We start from the raw sequence: 13,501 nt of genomic DNA on the forward strand, positions 1-13,501 counted from the left end.
TTAATCGGGTGCATTGCAGTGGGCAGAGTAGTAGGCAGGGTTGAGCTGCAGAGCTCCTGGCAGCAGTAAGTGTTTTAATTGCCCTGTACACCGCCCCGAGTCCTTCGGGAGAACGGCGGTATATAAATCCAATAAATATATATATAAGTAGGCCAGCAACCCAAAGGCACTTTTAAATGCAGATAGGCCCAAGTCAGCCCAAATTTTATTCACATGACCGCTTATCTGTGGACAGTGGGAGATATGACTGTAAACCGAGTCTCATTCCTTACAAGACCAAGCAGTTGTAGTTATTTGGGGTACCTGGATCTGGGGATTTTTCATCTTTTGCCTTGGTTGGGTTTGCACTTCCCCATTCAAGATTGATGCACAATCTGGGAATCACACTGGACTCAAGCTACTGCTCAAAGAACAGATGGGAGCTGTAGCGAAAAGGCCATTGCACAGATTCACCTAGTGTACCGATTGCACCCAATTTTAGATTTGGGGGCCGTTCAGACTGTCATTTATACTGCAGTCATGTCACAAACAGACTACAGTTAATGCAATATTCTTTACATAGGGTTTGAATTGTTCTAAGAGTGTAATAAGCTGACTGACTGACTCCACATAGGGCTGCCCTTGAATACCACTTGAAAATGCTACAACTTGGTTTCCAGGTGCAATTCAAGATGCTGGCTGTTATCTATACAGGCCTTTATGGCCTGGGGCCTGGTTATATGTGAGTCTGCCTATTTCCTATTTGTACTCATTCATTAAGACTGAGCAGAGTTGGCATATTCCAAATCTTTTAAATTAAACAATGCCATCTAATAGGTCCTAGGAAGCATTCCTTCTCCTTTGCAGAAATTGCCCTCTAGAACAGCATCCCCCAGACATCCATATGGTTCCCACCCTGATGATGTTCCAAAAAACCTGGTGTTGGTGGCTGATCCTGATAATTTTCTGTTGGTACATTTTGTTGTTCTTTTTCCTCTGTACATGCCTGATCTTTTTCTTTTTTATTATTTCATTGTACTCTTACTTGTTAAAATGTAAGCTGCCAAGAGATCTTTGGAGTCAAGTAGCCTGTAAATTGAGTAAAACAACAAAAAAGCAAATAAAGAAAGAAAGACATTTCAATTTTAAAATGAAATGTCAATAGTGAATGAATGCTCAACTCAAAAAATGTGGATTTAATTTAAAGTATTTTTGGAAATAGAAAAAACAACTTGATGTTTAAAACTTTTCTTTCCGTAAGCAAAACGTGGTTTCTTGATTGGATGAGAGAGAATACTGTACAGCTCAGAAGGGGCTCAACAGTTGCTGCTGTCTGTGCTATTTTAAAATGGAAAAGCTGAATTAAAATTTATATTGCCTCTGCGATGAAGGAGACATCATTAAAAAAGCAATGAGATGATATCTTGCTGCTTTTAGCGGCACAAAAGGGTGAGCCCTATGGGTGAATATTTGGGAAAAATTCTGTTTGGTACAAGCAGTTTTCAACAATAGACATACATATTTATGCTAGATGTTTATATTACATTACATCATTACATTATGTAGAGCAGTGGTTCTCAAGTATGGACTGGGGACCACTGAGGGTCCTCAAGATCCTTTTAGCAGATCCACAAAATAAATGTTTTAAAACAGGGGTGTCAAACTCAATTTCATTGAGGGCCACATCAGTACTGCGTTTGCTCTCAGGGGGCCGGGTAGGTATGGCCAGGGTGGGCATGGCCTACTGGGTGGGCGTGGCTAGAGTGCAAATGGCCTACTGGGTGAGCATGGCCAGCTCTACATCGTTCGCATCAAGGGTGCCTATGGGGTCCTGGGCAGGAGTGGGGCAGATCTGAGGGTCTCTGGCAGAAGGAGGGTCTCTGGGCCAGGGCCAAGGCAGTGGGGGCCATTCCCTCACTGTTTCCAGGATGGCTTCGCGGGCCACATGAAACCACTTTGCGGGCCGGATCTGGCCCCCGGGCCTTGTGTTTGACATTTCTGTTTTAAAATTTCTCAGTTTTAATTTCTAACACTGTGAACATTGATAGATATAACTCATATACCAAAGCTCTTAGGGTGATCAATCATTTTAAAGAAAGTAGAGGGTTTCTGAGACCAAAATGTATGAGGACCACTGCTCCAGAGGTACCTAGGGCTTAACTTCATCGGATGCGTGCAAATATTTAGGTTGCTTTAATCTGGATTCTACACTGAGCAGGGAGTTAGACAACGTAGCCTAAATGGTTCTGTGATTTTATGACATTTTATTTTACAAACCAATATTGATCTGCTTGCTTCAAAGAATAAATTATTTAAGGATAAATAAATACAGGCGGCATATTCTGCAAAGAAACGGGAGAGAAAGTGTACTGACGTAAGGATGATACAAATATAGACTTTCTGTTCTTGGACACCATTATTATTATTAAGAAGTGTAAATCTAAAAACTCTTGATACTGATTACTAACTTTGTCTCTTGTCATATAACTCGTATAAAATAGCATGTGAATTTGATGCTAATTAAATAGCCGCCTTCGAACGCCATCGACCTTCGTTTAGATTTATTTTTTTTTAAAGAGCCCAACATTGATACCGATGGCTATGGTGCAAATAGGCTCCGGAACTAGCAAAACAGGTTGCAAATAGTATCCGAGTCTTGATTTGAGCTGCACTTCATCGTGGGATCGAAGGAAAGCTATTCAAGAAATGTGCTGGGAGAGAGCGAGAGAACCGGAGACCGGAAGTAGCCTTGGAAGGGTTATTATAGATGTTACACAGCCGGTTTATGGCGCTGCTCGTCTGGATCTCGGACTGGCTCGAGATAAAGTTGAAGGTATAAATGGGGAAATGTGAAGGGATGGGAAAGCGTGGGAATGGAGGATTTTTATCAGGAACAGCTTAAGACAGATAAAATTAACGGAGTTAGTAAAATGGCTCAGCCGACCTACGAACTCCTTAGTGGAGAATAGTCAGTCCATAACACATGGACGAGGGCGAGAAAATAGGAATAAACTTCTCGGGTTGGAAAGTTGGGGAGAACAGAATTTAGACAATTCGAGAGGCAATAGGTACAACACTTATTTTAGTTCATTAGTTTCTTTTCCTTGAAATCTGAAAATGGAGTAGCATTAAATGTCTGTAGGATAAATCAGAGTGTATGGTAAAATGTAGTCTCCTACACTGTTACTCCGTATTTACTGACCAGCTGTCACAGGGCTATACGATTTTAAAGCAATGCACTGTTGCTAATAAAAACAATATTATAGTCAATCACGTGCCGTGCTTTTTAAAAAGTTTTTAATAATTCCACTTAGATCCCCCGCGAAGATTAGCAAGTTCATGTTTTTAAAAAAAAATCCAAAAAAAGTCCAAAGTAATACATGAATTTAAAGAAAAGATATCACAATGAGAAAAATAAGAAAGAACGTTTAAGAATTCTATTGTGTTTTATATGCACCAGCTGTAAAACTGTCAATACTATTTTGTTTCAGTTTGCTCAAAATTCAGTTTCACTAAGTTCATTGAGCCTTTTTCCTCAAAGAAATAGATATGGACTGGTGTATTATGGTTATAAGACAGTGAATACATCTAGAAACAAATGATGGAAATGTTCACTCATTGAACAGAATTAATACCTTTTGAAATATTACTGTGATCATTTGTAGAGTTGCAGTATGTTTATATGATGTCTTTACTGAATAGTTTATTCATTCTTAGGTACACATGGTGTCAGTCTTGACAGTATAAAAAGATTCATTTGTGTTTGTAACTTCAGAAGGTAAGGTGACAAACCTCACTCATTTTATAAATAAAAATAGAAAATAACATTTTATTTCTCGTAGAAGACGTTCAGCAAAGGAAAACTGATGATGGTGGGGAAATTTTTTTAAAAATCTTTTGTTCTAGTCAAGAATTAAATATTAATAACCTCTTCTTTTTTGTCAGCTTCAGACATATATTTTCTTTGTTTAATATTGTTCATGGTGAAGAGTTTAGGAGAACTGAAAATTTGGATGCAACTTGGTCTTCTTAGTTGGCTTAATATTTATTCTTATATTAAGAATTCTTATATCCTTATATTAAATCAATATTATATTGACTTAATGTAAGAATATTTCAACTAGCCAAAAACACCTGTCTTTTGCTTCTTGTCTTTTTCCTCATGAACTCTCTTAGTTGTTCTTGCAGATATGAGTGTTTTGGCTGCTACTACTGCTACTAATAAAGTTATTGTTTCACAATTATATAGACTTGTTATTACATTTGGTGAAGCATAGACATCACTAGCTATTATTTGCAATAGCTCTTTTTAAAATTCTCGTTAGACTCAACATGCATATGCAGAATTTGTAACAAAAAGACTAAATGTTGTTTTTTTCACACATTTGAGCATATTTACTCCTGTTTCAGAGTTTCAGGATTTGATGTTTCTTTTCATAAGGTTAAGAAAAGGGATATCTGGACTGGGTAACAATTAGGATGAGGAGGATTATTCAAAATTAGGATGCGGAGGAATAGTTAAGACTACCTGTGGAAGAAAATTCTATATTTTGCCTGTGATCCAAATTTAATGGGGGGGATGGGGGGTGAGCCTTTCTGCTCTGGTGGCCCCATTGTAGAATTCCTTCCCCGAGGTGAGGTTGGCCTCTTCATTCCTGAACTTTTGAAGATCCTTCAAGACCTGATTATGTCAGCAGGCCTGGTGACGTCAGGTGATGGATGTCTTTAGTTCTGTTTTTACAGTTTCAGTGTAATGATCTTGCGTAGTGATTGTTTTCCATTTATTGTTCTATTGGTTTGTTATACGCTGCCCAGAATCACTTTCTGTGAGATGGGCGGCTATATAAATTTGATTAGTAAATAATGCCTGGAAGCTATTTCTTAAATGAAAGACTTTCTCAGGATCCAAATTCCAATTTTCATGTACTGTTTTAAATGGCAAATGTGTTGATGCTTAAGATACAATTGATATTCTTTAAATAGATGTTTTGGGTACCTAACAAGCTGTTATTTAGTAGAGAATCTAGAGTGAAGAAAGCAGTTAATTTTGCAAAGGTGACTCTATGTGTATGGATGTCTAGCTAAAGATTATTTGCTTTTTTAAAACCCATCTTTCCTTTCTCTAATTTTAGACAATCAGAATGGCTACAGGAGCAGATGTCCGGGATATACTTGAACTGGGTGGCCCAGAATCTGAAAACATAGGAACTATTAATAAGAAAGACATCATAAATTCTGATAAGGTACAGATGAGGACGGTTAATTGAAATAAGTATTCAAGGGGAAAATTTCATTTTTGGTTTTGTTCTATTTCCATTGAGTCCTTCTTAAACACACTGGAGGCTACACATGCATGATATTCTCCATCATGTGTTATTACATAGTGTGAGCTATCAATTAAGCTAGTCCTTGACTTACAACCATTCATTTAGTGACCATTTGAAGTTACAGCAGGTCTGAAAAAGGGGACATCACAATTTTTCACACGTAATGACAATTGCAGCATTCCCCATGGTCATGTGATCAGAATTTGGGTGCTTGGCACTGGTTCATATTTATGACGGTTGCACTATCCTGGAGTCATGTGATCACATTTTGTGACCTGACAAGCGAAGTCATTGGGGAAGGCAGATCCATTTAACTGTGGTGATTCACTTAACAAGTATGGCAAGAAAGGTCATAAAATGGGGCAAAGCCACTTAATAACTGTCTTGTTTAGCAACATAAATTTTCGGTTCTATTGTTGTAAATGGAGGACTAGTTGTACAGAAATTATGTAGAAAATGGCCTGAGAAAGTGGATTTTTTTCTTTAAACATATAGCATTTTGTTGTTATTCAGGATCATAATGATTTTCTCTTGAAGGAATTTGCTACTTCTATCCTTGAGGGCATTTAAAAGAAAATATAAAAATGAAATACATTTTTTATGTGTTTTTATAAAAGTTAACAACAGTTTTAGCCTTTTAATTCTGATGCCCTCATGTATTTGTATATCTAAAGAAAATGCTGTTTTTGTACTTACTCCATTGTGTTTACGTCAGTGCAATATTACAGGTACTTAGAACTAGAATACATCATTTGTATGACCTCTGATTGATTTATCAGTCTGGATTAAAGATTTTATTCTGTTTTTTTCCGTAAAGTCTGCATTTTTTCATATCATAATTTTGGAATTCATAGAACAGTTCTGTAGTTATATACACTTCCTAATGTCTAATTTGTATATTTATCTCCAGTTTTGTCTTTATATCTTTATCTTATGGGGCAGCAGGGGAACAAGGGTACCCAGCACAATAAAAGGAATGAGTAAGGCTATTAGAATGAGAAGGAATGTGATTGGTCTGGGGCAAAAGAGATTCGTTTCTCCATCAATCAGTTGCATCTAGAATCTGCACTAACTCCCCACATCCTCATGCTTTACTTCTTAAGAAATAAAAATGAAATGGGAAGTACAGGCAGGGGAACTTGGAATACAAGAACACAGCTTAGAACAGCGGTTCCCAACTGGGGTGCTCGATGATATTCTGGGAGTGCAAAAACTTGGTTTTTCAAAATTATAGTGTGTATGCATAATTCATTGCCATTATTTGGAACTTTTGTAAGAAGTGTGAGAATATATCAGAAGTGTTCCAGGGGTGCAGGGTATAGAAAAGGTTGGGAGCCACTGGCTTAGAATATTACAGGCATAAGAAGAAAACATACCGTACATAACATTGTCTTTAAGAACTCAAAAAAGGAGAATAACCCAAACGACTGTAGTAATTGACATTAATGCTCCCACAAATGATTTAAATAAATATTTTTTATTTCAGAAAAAATCCAAGAAATCATCAGAGACCCTGACATTTAAGAGACCAGAAGGAATGCACCGAGAAGTCTATGCGCTGTTGTATTCTGATAAAAAGTAAGTAAGTTTGCCCCACGTAAGTATACATTCAGTCACCTTCCCACCTTCCTATCCTAGATGTCATGCCCCTAAGAGATTATTAGACTGCTAGGATCTCCCTTTTACATATAACATTCTTTTTCTTTCTGTTACATTAAATATTACAGTTCAGCAACAACTTTTTTTATTGAAAAGTTTTAAGATACATTTTAGAATACAAAAAAACATCAACTTAATCTCTATAATGGTGAAATCTGTAATAATACCCAATAAAAACAGTTGCAGAGAAAACTTTATCCTTTTCAGTTCAGCAACAACTTTTGAAGAGATTCTGTGGCTTGGTGGGGAACAGCCTGTGTGCCCTTCTGAACTACAAATAGAGAGAGGTTCATTTGTAGCATTGGCAGAAATCTTAAAAGGCATGCATGAAAGCTGAAGCATATTTAATATCTTCTTTAAAATAATTTCTGAATTTATTTTATTAAACTAAGTGTGTAGCTTGTTTGCCTGATGAAATTGTAATTTGGGAGGTATTTATCAAATGTAAAATCAGTTTTTTCTCCCCCACCCAAACTAGTCATCTTAAGCTACATACGTATATTTATTAATTAGAAAAACAGCAATTGAACCAAAAAGTGAAAATTACACTTCTTTCATATTATAATAAAAGTAAGGCTTTGATATATATGTCTCCATAACCAACAATTCTAGACTCATTTGGTTTGTCTAAGGAAATCTGGAGTTGTTCTCATTGATAGTTTTATCTATATCTATATCTATCTATATATCTGGAGGAACATTGTCCATAGGGTCGCAATGGGTCGGACACGACTTCGCAACTAACAGCAACAGCATCTATATATCTATCTATATCTACATATCTTTATCTCTATATATCTGTATATCTATCTACACACACACACATACACACAGTTTATATTTTAGGGGCATTTAAATTTTGCAACCTCGTATGAAAATAATGCTGAACAACATTATATTTTAATATTGATTATATTGACCTGGTAGGGACGCGGTGGCTCAGTGGGTTAGGACGCTGAGCTTGTCGATCAGAAGGTCGGCAGTTTGGCGGGTCGAATCCCGAGTGCTGCGTAACAGAGTGAGCGCCTGTTACTCGTCCCAGCTTCTGCCAACCTAGCAGTTCGAAAGCACGTAAAAATGCAAGTAGAAAAATAGGGACCACTACGGTGGGAAGGTAACAGCGTTCCGTGCGCCTTTGGTGTCTAGTCATGCCAGCCACATGACCACGGAGACGTCCTCGGACAAGCGCTGGCTCTTCGGCTTTGAAACGGAGATGAGCACCGGCCCCTAGAGTCAGAAACGACTAGCACTCATTTTAGTCAATAGCAAATTACCTTTTTAAAAAAAGGAACATGATTTCTGAGAACGTTAAGCTATTATAATTTTGCAAGAACTAATTTCTCAAAAACATTTGTAGATATTTCAAACGTAATTTTGTCCTAACAAAGAGGGTACCTCTGAAGGAAAAACATGAAGTGTATCACTCCCTACTCCCAATGATGGACTGCATTGGACTTGCTTATCCCATACTGCGAATTTGGACTCTGCTAAGCTGTTACAGAGAGTCAGTTTGATATAGTGGTTAAAAGCAGCAGGCAAGAAACAGAAGATGGAGAGTTGTAGGCCACCTTTAGCTAGTTGTGTTACTTTAGGCAAACTCTCTTTCTCTCTCAGCCATAGGAAGAAGGCAATGACAAACTCCTTCTGAAAATGCTACCAAGAAAACCGCAGGAGCCTGTCCAGACACACACCAGGACTCAAAACTGACTCAAAGGCAGAAAAAAAAGAAAGAAAAAGCCATAGCATCATAATATAAATATGTAAAATAAAATGGGGAATGAATTGTTAGGGTATAATAAAAACAAATAATACAATCAGGTAACTTTTAAATTCATTCCTATAAATAGCATTGTCAGTATAGCTGTTTTTCCCCCCACATCTTTATTCTCATCTTTGCTCTCTTATGTCATCTCTTTATTTTCTTATTTTTATTTTCTTAAAACACAGATAAACAAATGTCAACAATATGAGCAAGACTATTCAAATAAACATTATTCTTCCTAAGCTCTTTTGATTGGCCATTGCATAAAATAACACCTGCAGGACTTCATAATAAGTTACTTCCAAATTCACCTAGCTAAAATTTTGTGCCGGTTATATAAAATAATTTGAAGGTCTGCATTGCTGTCTTGTCTTCAAGTTGTCTTTAATTCTTCGGAAAATATGGAGTGGGCAATACGTTGAACCTTATGCTAACAATTGGTTTGGTTTAGACCTTGTATTTTTTTTTCCCCAGGGATGCACCCCCTCTTTTACCAAGTGACACGACGCAGGGTTATCGTACAGTGAAGGCAAAACTTGGTTCCAAGAAAGTGAGACCTTGGAAGTGGATGCCGTTCACAAACCCTGCTAGAAAAGATGGTGCTATGTTCTACCACTGGAGAAGGGCGGCAGAAGAGGGCAAGGATTACCCTTTTGCCAGATTCAACAAAGTATGGAGATTTAATAAGAGCTATATTGTGTGCGCGGGATTGGTATGCTTAATAGAATTGCATAAAAATCTTTAAAAATTAGTTCCCAATACTCTTTAACTTGCTCTGTCTAGTACTAACTCTCAGATCAGTTTTTAGTGATCTGCTACTGTAATTTACGTGGCTGCTACGTAACGTTTGTTCCCAAATATGTTCCACATCATCTTTTTGTCTTTGAATCATTGCTTTAGACAGCTTGTTCAAGTTCAGCCAAAATGTTGACTGAATTTAGGAAGTATAAAAATGGTGGAAAGATGTAAAAAGGGTATTCTGAGGAACTTTTTTTTTGGAACAATTGGATTTCTATCCTGAATTTCTGTTCCATGCCTCAAGATGTCCCCTGCTTGATGGAACTATTATATGCAAGAGTAAGAATAACCTATGATGTGAATAGTCTTTTCTCTTTTTGAATAGACAGTACAAGTTCCAGTCTATTCAGAGCAAGAATATCAAATGTACCTTCATGATGATGCCTGGACAAAAGCGGAAACAGACCACCTATTTGACTTATCACGACGTTTTGACCTCCGTTTTGTGGTCATTCATGACCGCTATGATCACCAGCAGTTCAAAGTAAGCCTCTAATCTCATTCAGTCATTCTAACATGTACGTTCTGCTTGTAAAAAGATGAAACAGTGCTAGCTCCACTTCTTTCATCTTACTGTTTTCATTTCCATTTATCTGGGATAACTGTATACCCAGGAGAGGTTTAGTTTTACAAAAACTATAGAAGGTGTCGATGTGAAATCAGTCTCCAGATATAATGACAAGAAAAATATGAAGTTTTTATTTTTTTTATTTTTATTTTAATTCCATTTATATCCCGCCCTTCTCCGAAGACTCAGGGCGGCTTACAAGCATTAGCAGTAGCCTTCATTCTATGTATATGCCTGCTTATTAGGGCTTTCACACACACACCCCAAGCGGCATTATTACAAAGTCAGCTTAATTGCCCCCAACAATCTGGGTCCTCATTTTACCTACCTCGGAAGGATGGAAGGCTGAGTCAACCTTGAAGTTAACGCATGTAGCACTACAGCTGTTCCTTATGAGTAGATTTTATAGGTAAGGATGCCATGAAAAGGGTTCTGTTGACTAATATCTTTTATATAAATGCTGTTTTAGTGCAACGTGCCGAGTAACTTAAAAGTTTTTAAGAATCCATTACTTGCCCAATGGTCATCCTATGGAAAAGTAAATACCGAACATCAAATGAAAACTTATTCACATTCCCCTGTTAATGATTTTTGGCTCCCCAAATTATGCACAACTATAATCCAAATTTTAACTTTAACTCTGGAATTAACATTGTATAAGGGCTCACGTGAGATTTGAATGCTTTTTGTTTCTTTGTTTGCAGACAAAAATAAAAAGCAACAGTTGTAAAATATGAAACTGTGTGATGTTAGCATGTCCTGCAAACCTAGCCTTTTACTGCAGAAAAGATGTTGACTAACTTACGCAAACACCTTAGGGCATTTCACAGTTGGGCCCATCTTAATTGAATGGTCATGAAGAATATCGGATAATATGCATCAACAAGAGTTGCACAGATTAGATAATTTTGGAGAATGGTTGTTTTAATGAAATATAGAAGCCTTGGCAGATTCATATTCTTGTTTCTAATTCCTTGAATTGTCCACGTTGTAGTTTTTCAATGTTTTTCTTAATGGAAGATACATATATCTAAGAACAAATGCTAAATGATAAAGATGTTTGTAAAGGTACATTTTTAATAACATTAAATATTGGAAAGAATATGTACCGCCTCTTCTTTTCACCATTAAATTAATAGTGTGACATCATATGTAACTTTATACTACCAACCAGTAAACCTTGTTCAGATAATATATTGGTGCTAGTTGTAGTAATTTCCCATACATATGTTTATCCCTAATCTCTTAATCATTTCTATTTTTAACCCTGGTTCTTAACTAAGAAACGGTCAGTAGAAGACCTAAAGGAGCGTTATTATCATATCTGTGCAAAGTTAGCCAATATTCGTACAGCTCCAGGTACAGACCTGAAAATCCCCGTCTTTGATGCTGGCCATGAGAGGCGCCGGAAGGAACAATTAGAAAGGCTATACAACCGAACACCAGAACAGGTAATGAATTTGTACCAAAATAGTAGCAGTGGCCAATGGTTGTTGGTTTTATTATCCTTTGAAATCATTAACATCCTTTCCTAAAAAGAAATTTGTTGTTCTACAAAGACTTCTGGGAGGCATTCAGCTAGTAAAATAGGGTAGGAAAATTATTTTTTGCCACCTAAATTGTCACTCTGGGCTTAATCATCTCAGGTCTTTCTGCCTTTGGGGTTTGGGTGTCTCTTTTGTCATTTCATCTCCCTGGACGTCACAGAAAATCAAGAAACAGTAGCAAACTTATGCACAAGGACCAGTTCAGTCCAGTCTAAAGCCTCAGGTATCTTACTATTTCAATTGGCAACCAATGTTGAACTGTGTACTGCACTTTTAAGAGTTCTCTGAAAACCCGTGGAATCCATTAGGTATCTGGGATAGTATCTAATGGGTTCTTCCCCTCTGTAGGGGAGAGGTTATTATACCAAATTCCACAGCAGTCAGAAAGCCATCTGCCCATAAAGGATGAAACTTCAACACTCCAGTTTCAGATCATTTTTTTATCCATGCCTAGACAAAAAACAAATTGAGTGACCTTTAATGTATGGCCGTGGTAGGCCATGTTAGAAGGGCACAGTGGCAGCAAAATAGTCTCACCCAAAGGGTCTGCAATGACAAGGACTAAATATAAGGTGTAGGATCATTCCCATCATTTTCTGGAGAGCCCCATGACAGGAAGAACAGTCACAAGCAGGTTAATCTCTCACTGGATTGCCTTACCTCTTACCTGCTCTGGAAATTGTTACTTAATTTTGCTAACAATCCTGATTGGAAAAAAGTCTCTAGGAATGTGTATGCAAATAAACGAGATATATCAAGGAGTGAAATTAAAACAAACCCTATAGAGGTTAGTATACAAGAAAGAAAGTGAGGATAAAGAAGTCATAAATTCTCTGAAAATGTATGTTAAAATATGGGTACAGTTTCCTTATTATAGTTGGTGTGGGTCTTGTTTAATATGTATGTGAGGACTGCCTGACACTCAGGAGAGTGCTGTTATTATTTATATAAAGAGAAACAAAGCAAGAGTACAAAAGCTACCTGAGGATTAGTGTGCTTGAGAAGATATTTGGCAGGATTCTGATCAAAAAGGTAGATGAGACAACATGATCAAAATTTGGCAAGTCTTTGTCCTAGCAGGCCACTGAGAATTCTAAGTAAACTGAACTGAATTTTGGATAGCTTTGTATTATTGTGGAGTAGAAAGTTAATTCATCAATGCGACAAGGGCAGTATATGGTAGAAATCATGCGTTAGAATAAATAGAATGCTTATCAAATTATTATTCTTTGGCAGAGTAAGGCAAAATGTATGTTTCCTCCTTGGTGTTCAGTATATTTATGGAAAAAGTATAAGGAATGCTTTTAATGATGATAGAGGTATGTTGCTTGGGAGTTTTCTCTCTCTGTGTGTAAATACTTTTCTATGTACAGAATGCCATGTTGTTGGCTAGCAACTTGAATGATTTGCGGTAAATGTTTAATAGACCTTATGATGCAACAAGGAGGATGGATCTGAAAATGCAGGAAAGATTAAAATACATACTACAGCAAGGACATGAGCTGTGGATCCTGATAGAATGTTTACTGAAGATTTAAAAAATGGATTAAGAAATTTTAACGTGTACAAAATGCTAGTAGAAAGGTAGTAGATAGTATAGGATGTACGGTGAAGAATGAATGAATGAATCTTTAGAAAAAAGCAAAAATGTTGTATATAATAAACATGCTTCTGCCCAAGTGGATGTATTGAGTTGGGTATATCACAAGAAACTTAAAAATAAGTTAAATGCAATTGTTTCATCATATAGAGGGAAACAATGTAAAGCAAAATTCTTTATGTGTACAGTAATTTTCTATATTCTAGGCAGCTTACAATATAAATTCATAAAGCAAATAAGAAGAGTGAGTGGATTGAAAGA

General features: G+C 36.8%; 1 protein-coding gene across 1 annotated transcript in view; it reads left to right on the forward strand.

The window, feature by feature from the left end:
* Nucleotides 1-2,754: 2,754 nt before the first annotated feature.
* DMAP1 (DNA methyltransferase 1 associated protein 1) overlaps nt 2,755-13,501 on the forward strand; it is a 43,685-nt gene continuing 32,938 nt past the window's right edge. The window contains exons 1-7 of the mRNA XM_083358458.1: nt 2,755-2,812; nt 3,697-3,757; nt 5,112-5,222; nt 6,793-6,884; nt 9,202-9,397; nt 9,851-10,009; nt 11,377-11,544. Coding sequence (XP_083214584.1) covers nt 5,121-5,222; nt 6,793-6,884; nt 9,202-9,397; nt 9,851-10,009; nt 11,377-11,544 — 717 coding nt within the window. The 5' untranslated portion in view covers nt 2,755-2,812; nt 3,697-3,757; nt 5,112-5,120. The remainder of the gene's footprint in view (nt 2,813-3,696; nt 3,758-5,111; nt 5,223-6,792; nt 6,885-9,201; nt 9,398-9,850; nt 10,010-11,376; nt 11,545-13,501) is intronic.

The sequence above is a fragment of the Vipera ursinii genome (assembly GCF_947247035.1).
Source record: "Vipera ursinii genome assembly, chromosome: 3".
NCBI classification, from domain to species: Eukaryota; Metazoa; Chordata; class Lepidosauria; order Squamata; family Viperidae; genus Vipera; species Vipera ursinii.